At 44.0% G+C, this 26,443-nt stretch overlaps 1 protein-coding gene and 1 non-coding gene across 3 annotated transcripts; both read right to left on the bottom strand.

Moving 5' to 3' along the window:
• Positions 1–11,852: 11,852 nt before the first annotated feature.
• LOC132991743 (U2 spliceosomal RNA) lies at positions 11,853–12,049 on the bottom strand. The gene has a single exon (XR_009676256.1). It is a non-coding gene; the product is annotated as a U2 spliceosomal RNA (small nuclear RNA).
• Positions 12,050–14,307: 2,258 nt separating this feature from the next.
• Positions 14,308–18,238, bottom strand: LOC132991398 (tumor necrosis factor receptor superfamily member 6B-like). 2 transcript variants are annotated; one of them, XM_061060172.1, is made up of 4 exons: positions 18,155–18,238; positions 17,245–17,644; positions 15,184–15,366; positions 14,308–14,863 (listed from the first exon to the last, which is right to left on the bottom strand). In XM_061060172.1, exons 2-4 carry the CDS (start codon positions 17,642–17,644, stop codon positions 14,523–14,525), a joined length of 924 nt encoding a protein of 307 aa, XP_060916155.1. In that variant the 5' UTR covers positions 18,155–18,238; the 3' UTR covers positions 14,308–14,522. The 2 variants fall into 2 exon arrangements, with proteins under 2 accessions (XP_060916155.1, XP_060916154.1); XM_061060171.1 differs by lacking the exon at positions 18,155–18,238 and adding an exon at positions 17,813–18,148.
• Between the last annotated feature and the right edge of the window lie 8,205 nt (positions 18,239–26,443).

Genomic DNA, 26,443 nt, shown 5'->3' with positions numbered 1-26,443 from the left:
TTCTGTCGCGTCTCGAGGCAGGATGTTATCTAGAGCAAGTCGCAGTCTGGCAAACAGTCTTGGGTTAGGGTGGATGAAGTCCAGGATTGTAGGCGTGGGACCCCGATACGTCCGTTCCTGACCCCCAGGTGGACTCAATGCTCTGTGTCTGGAGTGATGATGCTCAGGTGAGTACCTATACCTCTCAGGAGAATAATAAGAATCCCTTTCGTTAGGATAATCTAGATGACGTGAAACGTGTCTGCTCTTGTGAGGGGGTTGAGGCCATTCTGAAGAATAGCGCTCTCTGGAACTGACATGGCGCCTTGGAGAATGACGACGCTCTGTCCGATTCCTGCTTGGCTCTGGACTGCTTGGTCGTCTCCAAATGAATGGTGGCGATGTCTATCTGGAGGCTGTTCACGTTCCAGGTCGTAGTCAGGATGCCTGGCCAATGGACTGGAATGACGTGTCTCTCTTTCCTGATGGAAGGTAGGTCGTTGGAGTGGTGGCTTGGGGCCACCTAAGTGCTGGACCTCTATTTGAGGTTGCACTGCTTCAGCAGTGTTCCATTGCTGGCGCTGCTCCAACCTGGAATCACTGTGCCCACTCTGGGCTCTGAGCTGCTCATTCTGTAGTCTGAGCTGCTGCATGAATACTTGAAGACTCTCTTGTTCCCTTTGAAGCCTCTGACACTCTTTCTCCCACGTTGCACCTGAAGAATCCCATTTCTCAGTTATCGTCCACAGCGGGGGGCTGTGGCGCTCCTTACTGACTGGAGATGCAGAGCGTGAGACAGCTATACTGTCTAGCTCCTCTTCCTCTAGTACTGGTGCAGATGAAACAAGTGGTATTGTGGGTGGTAACAATGATCTGCATGGAACATCAGATAGGATGTAATCATTGAGATACACGGGGAGGGAAGTCTGCCTCCTGACACGTGTGTCATGTTCCTTATCTGCATGGGGAGACATTTTTCTGCAGTGGGCTCCAGGCTCCGGCTCGAAGGACCACTTGTGAGAAAGCTGTAGCTTTCCTGCTTAACTATGCTGGATCTTATTGTGTAGAACTCGCTGCAGGTGATCAGTAAGAATCACGCGGCTTTAATTCCACTTTGTTTATTCGTTACCACCACCACCACAGCCGCATAAATCCTGTTCTTTGATGAATCAGTGGCTCTGCATAAAGTATACACAAAACAGGTAAGTATAAACAGACTTCTTCACTAACAGATACAGTTCACAGCAAAGACATTGTATGACAGGCTTCTGAGCATATCAAAATAGCTTATTCATTTACATCAGTAAGGCAGCACTGCCCTCTACTGGACATAATTCACAGTGACTACCTATCTTAATGCCATGTGCATGTCCTGCTAATAAACGAACAGATATGGCTACAATGCCGCCATTCAGCATATCTCCTTATCAAAAACGTCACCTAATAATCAATAACTGAACTACAGTATATTGCCACAGTCACACAGATCACATGTATTCTTATCTTTGACGAAGATTATACAGTTAGCTGCTAATATAAACTCCTCAAAAAAAGTTTGGAAACGTTATTTCGGTCACTTATTTCGCCCCTTTAATAATACTAATTGGTGTTGTATTTTATATCGTTGGAAAGCCTGATTAGTCACCTTTACAACGAGGTATAACTTGTAAGGATCGTGCATTCGTGGAATGTGCAACACAGCTAAACGTGTGGGTAGCGCCCTAAATTTTTTTTGCCAAAATCCCCTGCTGGATCCCCTCATAGTGTCCGTTTACAAAACCTTGTTCAGCTCCTAGGCCCAGGTCTACAGTAGTGCAGAGCAATGTGTGTGTGTGTGTGAGTGAATGAGTGAGTGTGTGTGTGTGTCTGTGTGTGTGTGAGTGAGTGAGTGAGTGAGTGAGTGAGTGTGTGTGTGTGTGTGTGTGTGTGTGTGTGTGTGTGTGTGTGTGTGTGTGTGTGTGTGTGAGTGAGTGAGTGAGTGAGTGTGTGTGTGTGTGCGGACAGGATCAGTGTGTGTGTGTGTGTGTGTGTGTGTGTGTGTGTGTGTGTGTGAGAGTGAGTGAGTAAGTGTGTGTGTGTGTGTGTGTGTGTGTGTGTGTGTGTGTGTGTGTGTGTGTGTGTGTGAGTGAGTGAGTGAGTGAGTGTGTGTGTGTGTGCGGACAGGATCAGTGTGTGTGTTTGTGTCAGCATGTTTCCCTCCAAATTTCTTCTCTCTCTCTCTCTTTCTCTCTCTGTGTTTGTGCTCTAGGAACTACGCGGTGCCAGAGCGGAAAACTCTCGAAAAATTAAGCCAATGCCGAAATACAAGAAACTGCAATTCGTCGAGTGTCCACTAGAGGCTGGCTGTAGAAGCACAGAGCCAAAAAAGCAATTTTTACAACAGGAATTAACATGTTTACAGCCTGGTTCAAAGAGACAAACAGATCTGATTAGTTAATGGCCTCATGGGCACACACTGTACAGGGGTGACTTTTTTTTATAACTCATCTGATTTTATTTTATCTAGGAAAACGGTTATGCCCATATAACGGTTGTTGCAGATTTGATTGACAGCTGTGCACGCTGCATCTGTGTGTCAGGTCAGGAGCTCTGTATTTACAGTCTACACTAGCTTAATTCGGTTTCATATTTTCAGTCTATGGTTTTTTCCCTAACTAATTCGACTACCTAATTTGGGCACATTGGAGCCCACCAGCCGAGGGATCATCACCCAAACTGCCAGTAAAACAAACTGCAGATTTATTGTTGAAGAAAAAGTGGATAACGGTTAGCATCGAGAAGAAGGCGCTATGTTTTCCATTTCTGCTATTCTGCTAAGATGGTACCTGGTCGAGGACAGGTTTCAAAAATCTTAAACCTCTTTCTGAGAGGATCACAAAACCCGAGAGCAGAGGGATTCCTCTGGACAGCGCGGTGAAACTGAGCTAACTTGGAAAAGTAAATGTAGCTGCGCAAACTGACAGCGCTTACAGGCGATTGTTTGAGCAGCATAACAGACAGGTGGAGGAAAACCAGTACGTGCTCAATCGGATCATAATGTGAATTGAACTGTGTGGAAAATGTGAAACGGCACTATGGGGGCCACGACGAGTCGGAGGACTCTCTTAACCCTGGAATATTCAGGTGCATTTTTTAATAGATAGGAACTTTTCCATCCTGAAGAGGATAAAAATGTTCACCCGCAACACCATGGGACAGCCACGGCTCAACGCTTTGGCCATGCTCTCTATAGACAGCCAGCTGATTCAGCAGCTACAGGATTTCATCCCTAATGTCAGCGACAAGTTCACACAGAGGAAGAACTGCCGTGCAGCTTTTCTCTTCTAGTGAGCCCGCAGCTTTGATAAGTAAGAAGATATTTTATCATACTGCCTTTTAGAGCTTGTATGTGAATTGTTCATTTTTGATGGACTGATTGATGTAGAGAGGGTGACGTGTCTGGGCTTATTTTAGGATTGTTGTCATAGAAAGGATCTGTATCCCTAAAAAAATGTCTGCATGCTCCCTTGTGGCCTTTGGTGGTTTTGCACTCTGTTGCTGTTGGCTTTTATGGTCCTATTAGTTTATTTGTCCTCAGCTCAGTTGTATTGGTTTATGAGGATGGGATATTTCATGTTTAATTTAGGCTTGTGACAGTAGGAGGAACACTAACTCTCTCTCTCTCTCTCTCTCTCTGTGTGTGTGTGTGTGTGTGTGTGTGTGTGTGTGTGTGCGCGTGTGTGTGCATGTGTGATTGTGCGTTTAAGAAGCCACTCTGCATAGTATTTTGTTAAACCAAGAATGACCCCTTGACATGTAAAAAAAAAAAATAAATCACATCAGTAGCTAGAGTACTGTAGTTTTCCTCATATAGCATATCATAAAGAGGTTGTGCTCCACCAATTTGTCACACCTAGAAACGCCACTGTTTAGGACATGAGCTGAACCAGAATAAATCATGATTCTAGAGAGAGGAGGAAACTATGGCTGTGTCCGAAATCGCTCACTCATTCCCTACTCCCTATTCACTATATAGTGCACTATATAGTGGATAGGGAGTGATTTCGGACACAGCCTATATCTGTCTTTAAAAGATGCAATGTACAATATGTCCACAAGATGGCGATAGAGTGTATAAGATCCTGGGACATGAGGCTGTGGTGAATCCTCTTTGACAGCTTCTTCTCTGCATGTCGGGTTCAAGCAGGAAATTCGTTTTTTTATTATTTGGCCTTTATTTCTTTATTTAACCAGGAAAGAAAACTAATTGAGATTAAAAATCTGATTTTCAAGAGCCCTGGCCGAGACAGGCAGCAGCACGATTAACAGAGTTTCACACAAACAACACGTTTGACACGTGGATCACATCTTCTGTGTTGACGAGGATCGAAGAGTCCAGCTTTATCTCCGGGTCTGGATTTACATCCTGACAGAGGGATGTTTGGAGTTTTGAATCCTTCAGGTGCTTAACGCTGACGCACAGAGTGAGGTGCGGACTAAAAGGAGTGGTAATCATTTAATTTATGACACGTGGCAACAGCTCTGTGTTGTTTAATGTGCAGAGCAAACAGGAGTTTCAGTGTGTGCTCATACTGAAGAGGTTTAAAGCACCACTATCTGCCTGACAGATACCTGGGTGTTAGCCTATCATGCTGCTGCTGTCTTCTTTTAAAATGTCTCTCTTCCACTCGTTCATTCATGACATCGAGACGTGTGACCCTCCACCTCCCCGTCACCGCCAAGCCTTCACAGTTTCACCACATTCTTCACCCCATCAGCCTCAGACTAGAATAACCTGAAGAGACAAACTAGGAGAGAAAGCGGCCTTTGGGTCTGGTTGATCGTCATCAAGTGACCTAAATAAAGAAGTCGACATTGACTGTTAGTTCCTTAGGAGAGTTGAACTCTTCTCTCTCTAACGACGGTCCCAGAAGTGTTTAAACGATCATCACAAAAACACGACTTTCTGCTGGCTGTGGAAACATCAGCTGACATCAGGGTGATGCTGCAGCTGCTCAAGAGGAAGCTGGACTGAGAGCAGACTCTGTGATCAGACAGGAGAGCTTTCAGACACTGATTAGACGGTTTTCTTCCATGAGGTCACACATCTTATACTTTTACTAAAGCCCCGAGGTCCACAGAAATTGCAGATGTGGATCCAACTGTTGGAAAATGTTCATGTGCGCAGATACAGAGAAATGATCTCATCGCATCTCCAGCTAATCAGACCTGTTTGTTTTTTTGACCCATTAAACATGTTAATCTCTGCTGTAAAAACAGGCTTTTTAGAATGGGTGTGACTTCCTGTGCTTCTGCAGCCGGCCTCTAGTGGACACTCGAGGAACACTCAAACTGTCCTTGGTCGTGTCTCATGACGAGACGCAGAGTAAGGGGGCTGCCCCTGAAAGCGGTTCGGAGGGGTTTGGTGCTCCGCTGCAGGGCTCAGGAAGAGGCCTCGATGACATGAAAACACGGACTGAAAACGGAATCGTTTTTCGTGCTGCCGTACACACAGATCTGCCAAAATGGCAAAAAACTTTCAGCGTGTTTCAGTCGTTGTATTTGTTTTGAACTTTTTCATGAGTTTTTTGGGATTTGTGTCGTTTCTGAATTCGCTGCCCGTTTTCCCTGATGTAAGTCGTTTCTGTCGTTGCAGGTCGGTTACTTCTGGCTCCTATAAACCAACATGGCGGCGCCTTTAAACTCAACTTCATTCATGTAGTCATGAAAACAACGGGTGACGTCCTGGTGGTTACATCGATTTCTTACCAATAACAAAGAATGAATCTATTTAGTGCATCGCTCATTAAAGAGACGGTTAAAGACCATCTGGGACACGTACAGACAACCGACTCACGGCAGTAAACAGGTGTGTCTTTGGACACCTCTCAGGTCTTTCTCATGTTGGAGCGTGAAATCAAACGGCTCGCTCACCAACCATCTTCTTTTTGACCTTTGGGACACTCAGAAGACTGGTCCCCTGGGTTTGGTTAGCATGCACACGCGGGGTCACCAGGTCAGTCATTGATAGTCGGGACAGAGCAAATCAAGCCCTCACCTGGACCTCGACTTTACCTGTAGAGCGAGTGTGAGGGCTGCGTTCTTCTTCTCTTTTCGTTTTGATTTTGTGAAATGTGACATAACTCACCGGGAGTCTCAGCGGTTGGGTAAACAAACACCTGCTGTGTGAGTCACTGAACAGAAAGAAATGTGAAAGGGAAACTCTACGATACTTTCCCCTCTCCTCAGAGAAGAAGCTTAACTTCCATTTTCATTCTGAACGTCAACGAATATTTTCGTCATTTATTTCGTTGACGAGATTAACACTGCCTTTGTGGCTGACATAATAAAAGCTTTACAGCATGTTTTCCAGTCCCTCATTTTCCAGGAAATGCTCCCTCACCTGAACACTATCTATAACATCTATTTCTGCTGTAGGAAGTTTGCATGAAGCTGAAAGAAGGAATCTTTATTTGAATCTAACTTTGTTTAAACTAACCCGGCGAGCAAACCTCTCTGTTCGCTGTGCTTCTATTCGCATCTTGATTTGTTTGTATTTGCAACTCGGCATGCTTTGGAAATGAAGGTTCGCACAGTCGTCTTTTATTGCTGACCTTTTAACAAACATCATTTTGAGTTTCATCATAGTGACCGCCTGCAGGATTCAAACACGTTGATGGAGGTGTACAGAGCCAGGTGTTCAACGTGCAGCTTATGAAACACTAATCCTCTGATACTTCAGCTGAGTCTACAATCACAGATTTCAACTTTTTAAGCCAAACTCTGAAAGTTCTTCCTCCTTTTTGAGGAACTTTTTCAGCGTGCATGTCTGTCTTGTTTGGTCCCTTTATTCAAATGAAAGCAACCTACTTCCCCCTGTGGATTATGGGGGGTAATTTATCGATCCTTCTAGAAATGTTTTCCATGTTTGATTCAGTTTGTTTTCCTGCAGGATTTAAGGTTTTGTAAAACTCCAGACCCCTCTCGTGTATTATCTTGTAAACTGACTCAATCAAAAGTTTCATGTTCCTCCTTCCTTACCCAGTTTTTACGAGTTAATGAAATCCAAACAATGTGGCAGAATGACTGATGGTCATTTCTTTTTTGAGCCTTGTCATGCACACTAATGAGAACGCTCAGGGTCAGCTGCTGAACAACTCCTCATTCATGTGACTTTTAGTCAAGAAAGAGAAACTTAACACTCACTGAGAATGAGACATGACCAGCCTGTAGGTTTGACTCCTAATCTGACTGTTCACACATGCACCTCACAGCAGGAGACTATCCAGGGTCTCCTGAGGTAAGATGTGGAAGTGTCGGATGAAGCAACACAGTCCTCTATACGACGCTATCGCTACGGTCTTCACTGGGCCGAATCTCTGCAGGTTTGTGGCTGTTAATGGATTTGAGCAGGTTCTGCAGGTTCAGCAGCCCTCCCACGTTCCCACACCTGAAATGCCCGTCTTCCTGTAAGTGTCACTAAGGCATCAACAAGAAGTAATTCCTGCAGCAGCGCGGGAGCGATAAATCGACATTGAGTGGACAACACCCAGTGCATGAAGGAAAGAGGAGTAGCTCCCGTGTTACAAAGTGTATTCACAAGTTAAAAAAAGTTATTTATTAGGTGTTTCCAGACCGCAGGGACTATGAACTGTTTTAGTTCCTAGAACCTCTTTTAGAGGAACCTTTGCGGCTCCTGCTTCAGAGTACTCTCTCCCAGCATCGGGGCGGTGTGGATGCAGACAGAGAAAAGTCCCCGTGGTGTGACACTCTCAGGGAGCGGATGGTTTGGTCAGGAAACACCCATTATGCTCTAGGATTGTCCAAATAAACTAACAAACACAACTGCCAAGTGTCGCCTCATTGGAGTGTAAGAAAAGAAAAGGTTTTCAGCATTTCACAGCAAAGTGACTCCTGGAAGTGTTGCTGTGTGACACAGAGACCTGAGTCAGCACTTTACAACAGCTCCTTTAAACGCCAGCTCAAAGTTGGACTGAGTTTAGCCATGTGTTCTGTTCACAGATGTCTGAACACAGAGATCACTCATCGTGGTAAATCAAATCATCATGTCTGGGTATTCAGACGCCGCTGGGTGGTTCCTGAACTGACTGAAGTCACTCCGAGTGACTTCAGTCAGTGAGTTCGGTCATGAGACAGGTCCGTCGTTTATAACGAGACAGACAGAGAGACGACAAAACGCATTAGAAAAACTTTTGGGGCTTTTTTATTGTAGAGAGAGGACGGTGGAGAGAGTCAGAAATCAGAGAGAGAGGGAGAGAGAGAGAGAGAGAGAGTGAGAGAGACAGAGAGAGAGAGAGAGGTGATTTTGTGAGCAAACTTTGCTTGACCGAAAAGGACATTCAGCAGCCAACCTTTTTTCTTCTTTTTTTTACTGTAAGAGAAACCAAAAATTAACATGAGGTCAGTAAAATGTTCTCCATAAGACATAACGAGAGTATTCAGTATCCCAAAAAGAGACCTCAATCTAGAACACTGTAAAAAACAATGAAGAATTGTCTCTCGTTCAGCGCAAAAGGGGCAATTATCTGAGACAGCAGGATTCAACAAAGCATTAACAGCCACAATTCCAAGTAAAATACACCATTGTGAATCACCAGTACGTTTTGTTAACGGTGGTTTGTAAAGCATGCTCCATGCAGGATTGACCTCAGATTTTACTTTGAAATACTTTCTCCATGGTGTGTCTGCTCTATCTTTAAGTTTCTCTTTATTTAACCCCCTGACACATCCCTGATAAAGAGTTTTCCCATTCACAGAGTCCAAAGGCATCCAAACCTTACTGCTCTCTTCCACAGGGCCCAGTCCTTCAGACTTCCTGGGACACACATCCTGGGAAAACAGTCACAATCCTCAGGTTTTAGTTGTCCGTTAAACCATTTCTGTAGGAGAACTCTGTCCTCTTTTGACAGCGCCTTTCTGAATTTCTCCAGCATCAGCCCAACCACTCGAATCGATCTGACCTCCAGTCTCCTCGCCACGGTTACAGCATTATCCAAATTAGCTCCAGCCAGTTCTAACAGATGTTGGACTGTAGTTATTCCTTTATTTGTCAGAGTTCCAGATGTCATCAGCACCTCTTCCAATGAAGTGCCGAGAACCGAGAGCCCTTCAGTATAGGTTCCTTCAACAGCCAATGCAAGGATGTGTTTGAGCCCAGCCGGCCAGTTTCCAACAGCCCCAACATTTTAATGACACTCACATAAAATGATGGCAAACAACTCAGATTCAACTCTGCACAGTTCATAAGAAACATGTTTCTTCCAAATCCTAAATTACCAACAAGACCAAAGATAAACTCAGCCACATGTCTCCAGGGTAAATTTAGAGGTCCATAAAGAAAGCTTTGTAGGACCTGCAGTCTAAAAACTGCATTCCTACTTGCCAGATGAACCAATCCCTGTCCTCCTTCCTCTTTAGGCAAAAATAAAACACTCTGTGGTAACCAGTGTAATCTATCCCAAAAGAAGTTTACAATGATACTCTGGAGTTTCATTACCAGGTTTGCTGGAGATTCTAACACTGACAGGCGGTGCCACAGGGTGGAGGCCACTAGATTGTTAATAATAAGTGTGTGCCCCCTATAGGACATTTGTGGTAAAAGCCACTGCCATTTCTTTAGTTTGCCCTCCATTTTCTCAATTACACCCTCCCAGTTTTTCTGAACCTCAGACTGACATCCTAAAAAAACACCTAGATACTTGATGCCATGCATCACCCATTTAAAACCATCAGGTAACCTTGGTTCATTCCCTCGCCATTTTCCTACTAACAAGGCTGTACTTTTACCCCAGTTTACCTTCGAGGAGGAAATTTCCCCAAAGCACTCTGTGATGTGAATAAGCTTTTTGACATCACTATTATCTGTTACAGCAACCATGATGTCATCTGCATATGCTGACAGATGCATGGGTATAAGATTCTACTTTAATTTAAACCCTGTTAACTGTTTTCTTATCTGACACAACACGAGTTCAATGGCTATAGAATAAAGCATGCCAGACATTGCACAGCCCTGCCAAATCCCTCTATTGATATTAAAAGGAGCGCTTAAACCACCATTAACCTTCAATACACTTTCAATGTCACAATACAGAGTTTTCATCAAGGCAATGAAACTGGAGGAGAAACCAAAAGCCTCAAAGGTGTTCCACAGATACTTATGCTGCACCCGATCAAATGCATTCTCTTGGTCAAGAGAAATCAGACCAAACTTTACATCTAATGAGCTAGAGACTTCCAAATAATCTCTAATGAGGGATATATTGTCCCTAATTGATCTGCCAGGGATGCAGTATGACTGATCAACATGTATTACTTGCTCCATCACTTTTCCTAATCTACTGAGTCATGATGTCTGCAGCAGGAAGTCAGGATTAATTTCTCTTCGGTCTGCATCTTTCTTGAAGGTTAGCTAGAAGAATAAAACAGTTCGATGACTCGCCTGAGAAAACAGTTAAACATGCGCTGTCACTGTGAAATGCAAATAAAGCACCAGCAGCATCATCTCTCCTTGTTGTTTCTTGACTGCACAGTTTATAATTCAGTAACTAATTAATCATCCACGACGAGGAAACAGGACGTGTGCATGTTGTCAGGATAGAAACTTCACACTGGATTTTGGTTCAGGAACCTTGTGTTTAATTTTTCGGTGGAAATTCTCAGAGGAGTCGGTTCATTCCTGTTTCATGTTTCATGGTGTCAACAAAAAAATCAAGACCGTTTCACATCAGTCAGGCTCTTCATCCCACACAGTGTGGGGGTAAAACACCTCACAGTTAGAAATAGATTTGCAAAGTCAAGTTGACGATGTCAGCGTGTAACTGTCAACTCAAATATCGATATCCTTAATTTAAACGTTCCAGTCCCAAACCTGACGACTTAAAACAGAAGCCAAAGAAAAATGAAGGTAACAAACAATCAGGAGAGTTCAAATCTGCACACCGGAGCTCTGAGGGTCTGTAAATATGAATCTTAAGGCCGGATTAGACAGAAAGTGGAGGACTGTTCCAGAGCCAAGGAGCCGTCACAGAGAAAGCTAGATCGCCCTTTGACCTCCGGCACTGTGAGCAGGCCTGAGTCAGCTGATCTCAGAGGTCTCCTTAGGCAGGAAGGGGTTATAAGCTCACTTTGTGTTCAGGTGCAAAGACCATGTAGGTCTCCGCCTGATGAGTATCAGTAACCACTGATACTGCGGTTTCTTTTTTTCCACACTTCTCTGTGGCTTCTCTGTCACTTCACCGGTGACTCCTACAACACTCTCTCTGCAGTCATTGTGGCTCTCCGCTCTGACCCATTCATTTAAAGACTAGTGTTAAAGTCACGGCCGCAGCGGCGTGTTCTCAGTGTTGCTGAACACAGATAGAGGCTCAGATGTAGCAGAGCCATCCTGTGTGCACACTCACAGATGATTACTTCTGGTCCCCGAGGAGGAGAAGGACATCTGGGCTCACTTTAGAAAATTGCAACTTGTGTAACCAGGCTGGTGACAGGAGTCCTATCTGTTTGAGACGAAGGAGGAAGTTCACTTCTTACCCAAACAAAGTACCCACACACAACAGTCTGTCGTCTGACCGCAGGTTATACACGATTCTAGGAAGGTCAACAACGCCAAATACTCTCCTTAGTCATGGACACAATCCTGGGTCTTATACAGTATGTTGTGTTTAACTGTGTTTATCTGTTTCAAGGTACCCCTAGTGGCTATCTCAAGGAATAATCAGTGTGTGTTTCAACAGCAGAATAAGCTGTTTGGCATTGGCAGAGAAGATTTGGCAAGTTTTTCATGGGCGCAACCCACATACTCAGCTATGCTGCTTATCCCACAAATGCATGTTCCTTACAAATGTGGCACCATTTAAAAGGGTTTCAACAGTATAAGATTTATTGCCAAGAAGCATTGTTACAACAAAGAAATAATCTACCAAACACAAATTTCCTTACTTTTTGTGCCATGCTTAGTTTGTCTCCCAAGTCCATTGAATACTTGGTCCCCATACATGGGACGAATCAGATATCATACTGATAACAACAGAAGCTTCACTCCATCTTAGCCCGGAGGCAGAGGAGTGATACCCCAGATGGTATGCTGCTTGATGCCATCTTCTGCAAATGTTCTCTCACCTTGTTGTTCAGTGTTTCTAATTGGGCATCGCAGCGTCATTGCAAAACTAGCCAATCGCTCCTGGTTGGGGTTATTGTTTCCAAACTCATCCATAGATCTTTTTCAGAGATGCTTGAGTACGCTGCAAGTCTACGTTTATTAGCATGTTGGCTGTTTGATGTCCGGGACATTCTTTAAACTACCGTATTTGTGCAGATGTTTAAATGATGCTATGCCTCTCTGCTCAGTCATGGTATATTTTTTCTGCACCATTAATCGATCTTCTTCCATAATAATAACTCTACAAGGAAGTCCACTGACTTCTGCCATTTGAGCCAGAGAAAACAGGAAGTGACATTTAAGCTGGGGGTCATTAAATGTCACTTTAAATGTCACACCACACTGTCTGTTGACAGTATGATCACATGCTGCGTAACAAACTCACATGATGACACATGCCATACACCGCAGTGATCACAGACCTCTCCATCAAAACATCATTCAGAGCCAACAAAGCTCACTCACACACACACACACACACACACACACACACACACACACACACACACACACACACACACACACACACACACTCACACACACACACACACAGGTAAACTGTCTCTCCTCACAGCCTTCTCAGAAGTGACGCACATCAACCAGTCTGCTGATCTCACACACGTTAAATACATCTGTAAGCTGTCCTTTTTGGCCAATCAGAGAGGAGCTATGTAATCAGTGCCAGATGGACCAGGTGTGAGCTACCTCACCTCCCCTGGACTGAACGAGAGGATGAGGTAAGAGGGTCAGAGTTCCCCGTTGTAGACTGAACAGGTTTAAAAATCCATTGCTCCGTGTTTCTATAAAACGTTTAAATCAATCCTGATGTTATTTATAGACTTGTTTATGGCTTTATGTTTGATGTGAATGATGATTGTTGTCTTTTTTATGGCTGCGGCAAGGGTGAAGAGCCCAAGACAATTTTCTGACTTTGTGAGACAACAAAGTTCATGTAGCGCTCTTCACAACAACAGACACAGGGTGGTTCTTTGAAACGAACGCTTATTGCTGGAGCAATCTTGTGACGCATCTTCGTCTTTGTATCACATACCGACCACACCGACCACGGCATGAGAACTCGTTGCACCGTTGTCTTTCACAGTCTGCTTAAACTTCAGACATCAGTGGTAACAGTCTTCATGCATGTTTACATAAATTCGCGGGAGGTAACGTGTGCTCTACTGATGTGTAGTTCGTGAACGATTCGTTCAAAACGAACTGAACTGAATCACTTACTGAAAAGAGTCGTTAATTTCTCAACTTCAGTTGCGCTCTCCTCTCTCCCGTCTTTCACTCTCTGTGTGTGTGTGTGTGTGTGTGTGTGTGTGTGTGTGTGTGTGTGTGTGCTCTCATTCTCGTGTGTGAGCTCCGACGTTCGTTCAGTGAATCACGTTCTGAGAGGAAGGGCGGATCTCTCGTTCAGTGAACGAACTGAACGTACTGGACAGAACGGTCGGGGAAAATAAATGTGATTGTTTTAGCAGCTTTCAGTTTGCAAACTGTAACTTTATCCAACTAAATTCTCAGCTCATTGGTTTATTATTCACCACCGGCTGTTCTCAGTACGATCGCGAGCAGAACTAAACGTTCGGCCGTGTTTCAGCTTATTAAATTCTGATTCACAGACAGAGCTGCGGAGAAGTACTGAACGATTCGGTGAACAAATCTTTTGAACGAATCACTTTACTGAACTGATTCTACTAATTCAGTACACTGAAAAGAACTGCTTTTCACATCACTAGTGTGCTCACCGTACATGTCCGTCCCTTAATTCCGTTGTAGCGGAACCAAAAAACAAGGAACTTGACCTTCAGGTTGTGAGACAATCCACTCTACCACTGAGCCACAGCCGCCCCAGAGATCAGTCCATTGATATTTAAGCTGAAACTTGGCTCTATATTTCTTCTGTAGTAGTCTTTATCTACAGTCCTCGTGTGTGTTTTATTGTGACATTTTCAGGACGTCTTGAGGACGGAGCGAAACCACTTAAAGTTTGGGTAAGGATCTCAAAACGACGAATGATTCCTTCGTTAGTGAACGCCAAACCAATGACTGACATGATGTGTGTCAGTGTCTCTCTCATGTCTTCTGTGTCTACATAATGAATGTATAATAATGTATAACGTAAGAGTGTTTAAATGAGATGGACAAACAGCAGAATGCAGGGATCAGATTTATGATCTTTATTGAAGAAGCTGCACGTGATCAAAAACATTCTTTATGTACAAAAACACAACAAGCTCTGCCAAGTGGCTCCTAAATAAATTAAGACGTCAGCACACACACGAGGCCACACACCAACATACATGACTTTCTGAACAAGCAGGAGTGCACATGAGGTCGAGACTGGAGACGTAAGAAGAGGAAGATACACCGCTGTTTTCTACTCTGACCCCCGGGCTGCGTCCGCCCCGTCATTCAAACCGCACAGCTCGGCCACATGAGCGTCGATCCTGTGCAGCTTGTGCTGCAGACGCTCTCCGGCGCTGACCGCTCCTGTTTTGGTCAGGATCGCAGGAAGCTGCCGGATGTGCGGCGCCGTGGCAGCGGCGACCCAAGCATTAATCCGCTGGTGGAGTTCTGACGTGTGCATTCCGGAGACTCCTTCGTGTTTTCTGCCATCCTCAGATGGGAGCTTGCGCAGGATGTGGCGCAGCCTCCTGACCATCATTTTCTGGTGGATGAAGAAAGACGGGATGATTTCTTTGAGGTAGTCCGCTCCGTCTGCAGGAGATAAAGACGTTTTTTGATCTGTGCAGGTTGATGTCATGACAGAACAATCTCTGGACGTTTTCACCACCTTGCTGTTTTTAAGGAGCTCGAAATGTTTGTCCACACTGAGCCTCATACTGTGAAGCAGACTTCTTTACCCTAGGTCTTGATCAGTTATCAGAGTTTAATGTGATGCATTTGATGTAAAGTAGAAGTCCCAGCAAGCTTCTTTGGAAACTTTAATTCATTGAAGTTTTAGTCAACATAAAAACCCAAACCAGCACCGTGCCCCTCCCCTCTCTTCCCACTTACGTAACAATCTGTGATCTTACCTTTCGATGCCGACTGGTCGCAGGTCATACACACGCTGTCGTGCCACGTGGAGCCCCTCAGCACCACGTGCAGCCCCGGGGCGCTGCAGCTTTTGTGCGCCGTGCAGTTCTTGAGAGAAGAGACGGTGTCGGAGAACGTGCCGTTGGGACAAACTCGGCAAACCGTGTCCTCATCGGCTGTACCTGCAGGAGACAGAAGATGAGAGCAATTAAACATCTGCTGATCCGTGACCTCAGTGACCTCTGTGACCTCAGGTGGGTCATTCTTTGATTCTCAAACTGTTAAAGCAACCTTTTATCTCTCTCTTTTAAATACCTTTTCATACTAATACAGAAAAATCAGTTGTTGCCCAATCTCCAGACATCATCCTAAAGATTTTTGTTGCTTTGATTGTAAATACAGTTACCTCTGTGTGCCTCTGGGGGCAGTATTCTGCAGGCTAAAACTCATTGAGTGGCCTCTAGCTCTGGTTTCATTGATTTTCATCTGTCTGTCATTTGTCTCATTTTCAGGACTTTGTCAGCTGTTTGTAAAGCACTTGATATTTAAAGATATGATTATTAATATAATAAGTATGATGATGATGATGATGAGGAGGAGGAGGGTGTGTCAGACACTGCTCACATATCTCTGTGGTGCTTCAAACACAATTTGCTTTTTAAAATGAACTTATATTAAGTATTAAGCTGCTAGTTGCAAGCAGCCACTGGAGCCCCCTTAGGATATCATGAATAAACCAAATTCCTCCCACAAGGCATTTTGGGAAATATAGTCTTTGTTGTCATGCTGACTCCTGAGGATGTTGTTGTGATGTTCTGACGCGTCTACTTGCCTTAAACATGTTATTACCAGTTAATCATAACATGCTAAATGACCAGCTATCGTTTAATGAAACAGTAACGTGTTGGACTTCTTTTAACGTCCCTCCTGATGCAAAAGATAAAAGTAAGACAAATGTGAGAATCAGGTAGATATTGATCCTGTAGGGTGGGCCGGGGTTTGGAGCCTGACTGATTTATTTATCCAAAACAAATCCAAATGCATCACCGTGAAGTTTGTCCTTTACAGCTTGCTGTGACTCAGCGCTGCCTGCAGCAGAGAACCAAGAGCTGCATTGAGCTGGTGAGGAAGGCGGCCCTTTGAGAACCTCAACGCAGTGACATCAGGCCAACACGAAGGTGCACAGTCCGCTACGCAAAGGTCGGTTTTCCGTAAGGTTACATCTATTCTTAAAAATCTGGATCAGACTCAAATATCTCATATAAGCTGGGGCGTCAGGACCCTAGCGTTTAAAGAGACAGGGGTTACATTTAGAAACACGCTTTACTGAAGCATCAATCACTAAAACATGTTTCTGTTGCTTTAAGACGTTCTGTTGAGTGTTTAGGTTTCAGATAAAATGTTCTGATCATTGCTTTGATTTAGGATGGACCCTGTTTTTGAGGAGCTCCACAGGGGCCCCACATGCGGCTGGACCCCTGAAATCTTCCCAAGATGGCCCCCTCATGGGTGGCCATCTTGGGGGTGTGTCCAGACTTTGCTAAATATTTAGAGTCTTTGCTAAATATTTAGTTTATAATCTATATATTTAGCTTTGATTATAAATATTTACAATCTTAGCTAAATATATAGGATCAAAGCTAAATATTTAGAATGTAAACTAAATGTTTAGAAACGTAGCTAAATATTTAGAATCAGGACATGTATTTTTAACATTTATATATAACATTTAACATTTAGATAAAACATTCAACATTTAGATATAATATTTAACATTTATATTTGCCAATGAAATTATCTTACATTTTTATTCACAAAAGTAAATATGACAAAGTTCACAAATATTTCTCTAAATGTGAATAAAAAGTGATTTTTTTAGGGCTATTTTTTTAGTGGATAAATGTTGTTGTTATTTGTAGTGTGCGCAACTTTACAATCGGCGCCCCATACTCATGTGAACCTGCAGCAGATGAGGAATCTCTGACCCCTGGTTTTTAACTGGTTTAGCCAGATTCAGAATCTACTCGTGGGAACTTGTTGGCTCAGGATCAGCAGCCTACCTTGAGTCAGCACTTCATGCCCGGACGGACACTCGCTGTGGTGCAGGCACGCGTCGTACTTCCTCTTGTAGTAGTATCCCAGACTGCACTCACACTGACAGTCACTGTCCGCCATGCACTCCGTCTTCACCACCTGGTTGTGTCCGCACACCCCGCAGCGCAGACACTTCCCAATGTAGTTCCACAGCTCCGTGAACGAGCCTGTCGGACACGGTGAGCACTCGCTCTTGAGCGTCTCGGTGCAGCCAGCACGCAGGTAGGACCCCGGGGGGCACCGATCGCACTCCACCGACCTGCCAGTGATCGGGTCAGTGTCTCTGAAGGTCAGGAGAGACCCGGGCTCGCCTTGGACCAGACGCAGAAGCAGCACCGGTACAAATAGCGTTATCAACATCAACATCTGGGAGGAGGAAGGAGAAGGGAAATTAGTGGAGGAAGTCCGACACGCAGAGGCGCTTCTGATTAGGAAATACAGCCGTATAAAACAAGGAAACACGAGGGGAAAAAAACAATATGGAAATAAAAGAGACACGCGCGTTAGTCAGGAAGAATCATACTAAATGACCACCTGCTCCTGAACACCGAAGAAGACTCTGTGTATTTCTATCCTCTCGCTGCGCCAATTTAAACCACCTGTTATTCGACTCAAAATATCCATAAAAACCTCAACTGTAAAAACACATTTAAATCCTCAGTAAACCAGGAGAAAGGTCACACAGATTCGCATCTTCACGCCTGAAAAATAAAGAATATCCCGGATGTTTCTGTCCTCAAAGTTTCTTTGTACTTCAGCCTTTCCTCGAATCTGTCCTTTAAAAACAAAGAAACAGCCTGCGCAATGTAACCCTCAGACAGCTCGTCAGAAGAACACCTGAGCATGTCTGCGCTCTCCCCCCCTCTCTGCACCTACCTCTGGCAGTGTGTGGTAGTGTTGGTGTGTGTGTGATCGCTGCACAGAGGAGGACGGAGCTCTCACATCGTCCGCGGCTCTATTTATATCCACAGTCTCTCATACCAATTTAAGTGTGAAAGCTTCTCTGGAATGTGATGCATCACGCATATGACGTCATCACCGACAAATCAGCGTCATCCCAAATTGGAATTATTACTGTTCATAAGAGCAGTCGAACGTCAATTCCAGCTCGCCAGAATGACCACGACCCCGTTTCGGTGAAACGAATTTATGTCATGTCACATAAATATGTTGGTGAAAATGCCTCTAAACGAAGGAACACTACACCAAATCCTCTTACTGAAAAATAAATGTCAAAATAAAAAGTTCGCTAGCTCAATATAACACCTCGTCTCGCCCCACTCATCATTATTTACACTCACGTATGAATACAAAATGTTTTAATATCATCCAGGTGACTTTACATATGTTATTCTTTTCTAAATCTAAATCTTTCTTTTCATTTTTTAAGACTTTAACTCATGTTTGATGTTTGATGTTTTGCGGGTGATCTACTAAGAAAATTTGCGCGAATGACAACAGGTGCAAACCTTGTGGAGGCGGTACTATTTAAGTTAGGCTTTTGCGTGTTTTACTGGTTTACATCACGGAGAGTTTGGACAGAAAGCAAGATGACTGCAAGCGCAAAATAGGTATTAGTGGGAGAGGCAAATAAACGCACAATACTTTCAAGTTATAGGAGATAAATCTGAATATTACAAAGAAAAATTTTGAGAAAACCTCGGCATTAGACAGGGCCTCTCTTTTCTTCCCTTAAACTTAAGAATGAAGTGTCCTACATTGCGCAGGAGGTGCGAGCTGTGTCCTCTGTGGACCGGGCGCTCTACACTCAGGCCATTGTTGCGCCCCAGACAGCTGGCCAGCACTGTGTCTGATCGGACATAAATGCCCTGGAAAGAGGTATCGAAGACGGGGGTACAAACAGTGGTGAGGTCGCCCAATCCAAGCGCCCTACAGATTAGCAGCAGCGGGCTTTAAGAGAGGAGTGCAATGTTGGCGAAAAGAGGGAAATAGGAAGACATAAATGTCAATGTTGAAATTCTATACAATGCAAAGGCTGTGAATGTTCAGTTTTGTTTGGCTATATGGCAACAATAGCCAAACAATAATTCTCTTCCTTAACGATTAGAATATTGAATCAAATTAAAAAATAAATGCATGCCATTTATTTTTCTGTCATTTGAAACATGTAAACACATGTGGGGAAAAACGTGATCTTTATGCCTTCTTTTGTTGTGCTGTGTCTCCTCCTAACTAAAATAACAGCAGCCTGTTGTGCATAACGCTGTGCTCCTTGATTAGCACGTTCGTCACAATCACCGCAATTTTTGTCAGGCTTGGTAAATCGCAATGCGTGTACTAACTTAACTTGTTTGCATTTTCTCCTCTTTATACTTTAGGGCAGAAACGCCCCATATTGCATATTCATTAAGGCAAATGTACTAAATGGACAATGTGTGTTGTTTTACTCATTTGAAAGACGCAATCCTCACTGCGCGCCGTTAGTAGATCAGATAGCACTTTTTTTGCTGGTGGTATCAAGTTTGCACACGTTTTAAGACACGCAAACCTTTAGTAAATCTGGCCCTTGGCTTTATGAGCCTCATGTAACCTGACAGACGGCCCCTTCAGTTGAGGCAGAGGTACTGGCTGCCTCACCTCATGCTTTTTCAGTGCGGCTTTTTGTCAAATTAGAAAGACTAAATATGTTATAAACACACGTGAAATACATTACTTATTGTATGGAAAGTGAGGAAGTATAATAAAAGTGTCTACAAAAATTACATTGGTGACAAACAGTAAGAAAGCAAAAGGCATACGATCGACCCAGTTTGTGAGGGATTGCGCAATCTGGGATGAGGCACAACTCGTCGCTGCCTCACCTTGTATGGCGCCGGAAATATGCGAGTTCAGCGATTTTGATCATGAAAATGATTGAAATTTGGAAGTTCGTCTGGTAGCTGGAGAGGTGCCAGATCACTTCCTGAGCACTGAGCAAGGCAACAAACCCCCTCCCTACCATCAGCTCAGGAGTGCCCGCTGTGTGCAGCTCCGTCACTCATCTCTCCATTAGTGCATGTCCGTAAGATCCTGTTCGTGCATGTGCGTGTTGCATGACTTACAGAGTGTAAAAACACAGGATCAACGCTTAATCAAACGCTGACATCTGGTGGACAAAAGTGTTTGCGATAGCTTTCTCTTCTAAAAGGTTCAATCACTTCAGCTCATCCTGAAAGAGCTAAAAAGGTTTAATGTTCTTGTAGACAGTAGTGCTGTTATACTGTTGTGACCCTCAAGTGTTGCCATACTCTGTGTAAGTCTCATGAGACTTGGTAAGAACAAACGGGACTTAGAACGTTATTGTTATGATGGCCTGAGTATGTTTGTCTGGCACGCTGACATTCATGTGAATAAAAGCTACGTTGGGAACTCATTGTGACTCCTATGAAATCAAAATTATAATTCACCAGAAACAACAAACCAGGCGCCAAGCAGGAGCTCTGTCTGAAGTGAGCTCAGGGAAAATATCTGTTCCACTAAACTCTTAAAGACGCATGCAGGAAACAGTGAGCAGGTGTAGGGGAACATGAAAAGAGGGTCCTGGACAATCAAAACACAGAGCATTTTTCATCAGGAACCAAACCATGCTCCCTGAACGTCACCTTGAATCCCTCCAAGCACCAACTACTGAACTCACCGTAGCTCCTTCACACATTCACTCCTGAACATTTTAGCTTTGCGTCATTTAAAATTCATCGCCTGCTCGCAGGGGGAGTTTGCTTATTATTTCCTTTTGTGTTCTCACATCAGTGTTCTCACATCAAATGTTAAAACCTGCAGTTCCTTGAGTGTCCACTAGAGGCTGGCAGCAGAAGCACAGGAAGTCACATACACACCCAGCCTGGTTCAAAAAAACAAATAGGTGTGATTAGCTCATGTCTCGATCGGCACACACTGTACGGGAGGTGAACGTTTTGATGACTCATCCATTTTGATTTGATGAAGGATAAGAGTTATTCACAATAAGGCGTGTAGCTGACCTGATTGACAGGCGGGCGCGGTGTAACGGTTTGTCTGGAGGCTTAAAACCCGCCTCAGCTCCAGCTCTCAGCCTGTCGTTAGGTTGACTGAAAGTTAGGCTGAGACAGCATTTCCAGCATGGAGACGCCATCCATGGGACTCCAGCGCCCCCTGCAGGAACAGACGGGTGACGTCACTCAGGCTTCAAGCAATCATATTTACAATCTATGGATTAATGTAATGCAATGTTTCCTCTCTGATTTTAGCTTTATTTTGAAGCTCACTGAGTTTGTGTTGCTACTGAAGAACAAAAATGTGGGTGTTTGGTCAGACTTTCACTCTGAGCACACTGAACCGTGTCAATACCACACAAAGAGACCGAAAGTTAATTATAACACTTATGGGAAAATGGGGAGTGAATCATTGCCTCAGGGGAATGAATATCTCGGGGTCTTATTCACAGTGAGGGTAAGATGGACCGTGAGATTGGTTCAGTGTCGGCGGTAATGCTGGTGTTGTACCAAACCATCTGTGAAGATGTGAGCCTGAAGGCAAAGCTCTCGATTACCCGGGTGATCTTCGTTCCAACCCTCCCCTGTGGTCATGAGCTTTGGGTAGTGACCAAAAGAATATGAGTACAGATACAAGCGGCTGAAATGAGTTTCCTCTGAAGGGTGTCTGGACTTAACCTTAGAGAGAAGGGGAGGAGCTTAGACATTCAGGGGGAGCTCAGAGAAGAGCGGGTACTCGAGAGGAGATAGCTGAGGTGGTTCAAGTATCTGATCAGGATAAGCGGAAGAAAATGAATAGATGGATATTCGTCATGCTTGACAGTGTTATTCATGCTGTATTCATGCTCACTACAGAGTGCAGCATGGTGACAGAGTAATGTATAATCACGGTGCTCATGGAGTGGGGGGGGTAATGGAAAATATGAAAGTATGGATTCTTCAGCTTTAAAATATTCAACACAAGGTCCTCATTCTAAAGACTGTTTTACATTGCATCACTGCTTTGCTCTACTTGCATCACTGCTTCGATCTACTTTTCCTCAGAAGGCAACCATCATTGACTTTGTGGAAAACTAAACAATGATTGGATGAAATCCCAATGAGCTCAGGTTTTTTGTTATCCAGTGACTCAGTCTTATTATCTGCCGTTGTTTATCAAAGCGGGCAGATTTCCTTTTAGGCGGTCGAACAAGGGGAATGCTGTCCCCTCACCCTCAGCAGGAGTCAGACTCTGAGTCCACGGACAACCCCCAGCTGATGTGGTTTCAGTCTGATACGAACACAAAACTAGAATTCCTGTCACAAATGTTCCACAGAATTAGGATCTTGACTAACTGATACACACAGCAGCCTTCTGTTCATATAGTGTGATAAGAAGAGCAGAGCAGCTGTAGACACTGAGTCACATGAGATCAGCATGACATAAGCCAATATTTTCTCTTTCACCTCCAAAATAACCCTTAATGGAGAATGATTAAAAAATAAGAAGACTGACCAGTCGCCAGGCCTACAGGACCTGAGAAATATCTGCAACGTGCAACAACATTGTTCAGTATTATGACCACAACATAGAGTGTGATTAATAATGAAAACATTATGAGGGCACATTAGCTTCAACTCACAGCCCCTGTCACACATGCTCTGCTCTCCTGGATATGTCCCAAAGAGTTGTCGGTTTGAGCCACAGACTGTGATGGACGGGTGGGGGTAAGGGTTAGGGTTTTAAGCTTCCTGACAAACCGTTACACCGCGCCCGCCTGTCAATCAGGTCAGCTACACGCCTTATTGTGAATAACTCTTATCCTTCATCAAATCAAAACCTATGAGTCATCAAAACATTCACCCCCCGTACAGTGTGTGTCGATCGAGACATGAGCTAATCAGACCTATTTGTTTTTTTTTAACCAGGCTGTAAACATGTTAATCTCTGCTATAAAAACAGGCTTTTTTGAATGGGTGTGAATGTGACTTCCTGTGCTTCTGCAGCCAGCCTCTAGTGGACACTCAAGGAACTGCAGTCTTAACTGCAGTTTTAACACTTCAGTCTTCTGGTGCTGATGTGAGAACACAAAAGGAAATATTAAGGAAATTTCCCCGCGAGCAGGCGATGAATTTTAAATGACGCAAAGCTAAAATGTTCAGGAGTGAATGTGTGAAGGAGCTACGGTGAGTTCAGTAGTTGGTGCTTGGAGGGATCTTTTCATGTTCCCCTACACCTGCTCACTGTTTCCTGCATGCGTCTTTAAGAGTTTAGTGGAACAGATATTTTCCCTGACCTCACTTCAGACAGAGCTCCTGCTTGGCGCCTGGTTTGTTGTTGTATTTTAATTGTTTAATTATCCCGCCTCTCTTTTTCTGGGTGTTTCCCACCTGTCCAGACGAGCTTCTAGCACGTTCCTTCTTTCTTCTTCTTTTGAATTTGTGGGAAACACACAGCTGTTTCCTGTGTGGGAGTCTTTCACTGGACATTTGCTCATTCATGCAGCTAATCTGATTGACCTGTGAAAGCAGCAGGTTGCTTTGGAAAGCCCAAAACTACACCAGAATGTAATGCCTGGGATTACATGCACTCACTTCATAGTGAGTCAGTCTCATGTTCCTTCAAAATAAAATACAGACTTCTCCCAAATTAAAGCTGCTCCATCATCCCTTCTGGGCCTCTGTACATGTGTGGTGGTGACTGTGTCTGACTCTGTCCTCTGACTGGATTTTACTGTTCTGGTTTGTTCTGGTTGACTCTGATTTGACAACTGATTTTCAGTTGAACTGCTCTACCCTGGAATTTAAAAAAATGCATTTAGAATGTCAATGTATCAACTTCGAGAGGGAGGGGGGCGGGGCAGGGGGGTAAGACACGCCCACTCACTCCTTTGCACCGTTATTGGCCGCAACATGATACAATGTTTGCCCCACACACATTAATCGTGCAATTCTCTCAGTCTCAGTCTCAATCCACTACACTTGAATCCCCACATTTCAACGAGTTGGGTGACGAGGCTTTTATAGGTTTGGTAACGTAGGCATTCACTCCACACAGCCATTAGAATTTTTCAAACGGAAGGGCAGACACTATGTACATTTCTAATACAATATTTTGAATTTCAATACTTTGTACTCAAATGTCGAGATTTGGACTTGAATTGATCCATAACACTACTTAATACTCAAATACAGAGGTTTATAGTTGAAAAAAGTGGTTTTAGGGTTTAGTTACTCTTTAAGGACGGAAACCACAGACGCCTAAACAGCCTCTTACTCACCTTCACTCTGCTTAAAGGGGCCATATTATGCTTTTTCTGGTTTTATATGCTCTTTAGTGTGTTTTCCAAGTGTCCTGTGCATCCTGTAGGTACATCTATGTGCAAAAATTCAAAGTCTGCAGAAATGCGGCTTCTCCTACGTCCTCCTGTTAGCTGTAGCATTAGCTGCATGTAACGCTCGGTTCTAGCCCCCCTCGAAAAAAAATTGCCAGTGTGATGTCTTGTCAGTGTGAGATCACTGATCTAAGCCCATTGGCTCGTTGTGGCAAGCCCAGCAGCTCATGTTGCACGCCCATTAACTTCTGTAGCACGCCCACGATATGCCGTAGCCTGCTGGTAGCACAGTAGTGCTAAGGTGCTAATGTTTTTGCTCTCCTCGGAGCCAAAATGGCTGCATTCCCAATATGGTAAAAGGGGCGTGACATTTCCGAGAACCGTGCTGAGCGACTGACCATTTATGGCAGAGCCGACAGGCCGACCAATCAGACCAGACTTGGCACACGTGGGGACTCTGAACGTGGGCACTTCAGAGCCTTAGAGAGAGAGTCAGAAGCGAGCCGGTGCATGGAGCGGCAGTATATAAAAACATACACTTTTTTCAAACTTAGCTATTGTGAACATACTTTAGTAGGTACATAGATTAAATATACAAACCCCAAAAAGGGCATAATATGACCTCTTTAAAGGCCACATAACATGTTTCCTTTGGCATCAGATCAGATCCACCATAATTGCGCTGTTATTGAACTAAAGCCGGCTTCAAGTCACTGCAGGTTCCTTCTGTTGGATAAAACAGTGAGAAACCACTGATCCCTGCCTGCTGAGTGACTCAATTAAGGTTCAAAAAGTGTGACATAACTTCCCATCTGGAGCGTCTTTAAGTTCTTAATAGAACCAGTTAGCAGTAAAGATTGTTCAGACTCTCAGATGAACCCTTCAGTTATAAACACACAGTATGCAGAGAGGTTTACATGGATGTGTTAAATCTGAAGAACAAAGATCTCCTGCAGGAAGTTATTCTGCAGAAATTATTATCTTGTTGAGGGAAAGCAGTTAAAACAAGTCCAGACTTATCCGATCCTCCTGCAGAGTTCCTGCTCTAGCTGCATGATCGACCACAGGAGGGTTAATTGTGACAAAGGAACAGATCGTTTAAATTAAACTGTTGGAAAAGCATCGTTCATTAAAGCTTTCAAAATGTGCTCCATGCTTTTCAATACTACGTTTTAAAACGATACAATCATTAAAAAAACAGCACCGATCTGCAGAGGGCCCGTTCACGCTGCCTTTCAGGGGCCCAGACGTTAACCGTCACGTTATTGCGTCATGTCATGTTACTGCTCGTGGACATCTCTTTTCAATCTCAGACATCAAGATCAACATGTAGAATTCATCCAATCAACTGCAGGTATTATTGTCTGACCAATCTGTGCTGTTGAATAATGGTCATAGCAGAAAAAAGGCTTGCTCTAAAGTAAACTTAAAAACAAACATTTAAAAAGGTTCCTACTTACTGTGACACTCTCTAACCTCTGGGTCTAGAGTCTGGAGACGCGTGAAATGCATGCTGGGAAAGCATGCAAGAGAGCACCAAAGGAAGAGACTTGTTCAGAGTTTAAAAGAGCTCGAACACTAAGTCAGATAAACAGACGGTAAAGATTGTTACACGTGATTGGTTCTCAAAGCTTATATGAAATCAGTCACCGTTCTGTTCTCTTCTTTAACTTCCTTTTCCACTTAGGTTTGTCACCATGTTGGATTCCTTATCACGAATATGGTTAGACCAATCAGCAATTGATGGGACGGTGTTGGTGCAGGGTTCTTGGCGGTGTAGTTGAGTGTCGGTGCAGGGTTCTTGCAGGTGTAGTTGAGTATCAGTGGAGGGTTCTTGTGGGTGTAGTTGGTTGTCAGTGCAGGGTTCTTTTGCGGTGTCG

Source organism: Labrus mixtus, chromosome 16 (assembly GCF_963584025.1).
Source record: "Labrus mixtus chromosome 16, fLabMix1.1, whole genome shotgun sequence".
Taxonomy (NCBI): Eukaryota; Metazoa; Chordata; class Actinopteri; order Labriformes; family Labridae; genus Labrus; species Labrus mixtus.
The sequence above is the reverse complement of the archived record's forward strand: the minus strand, read 5'-3'. Positions and strand labels throughout refer to the sequence as shown.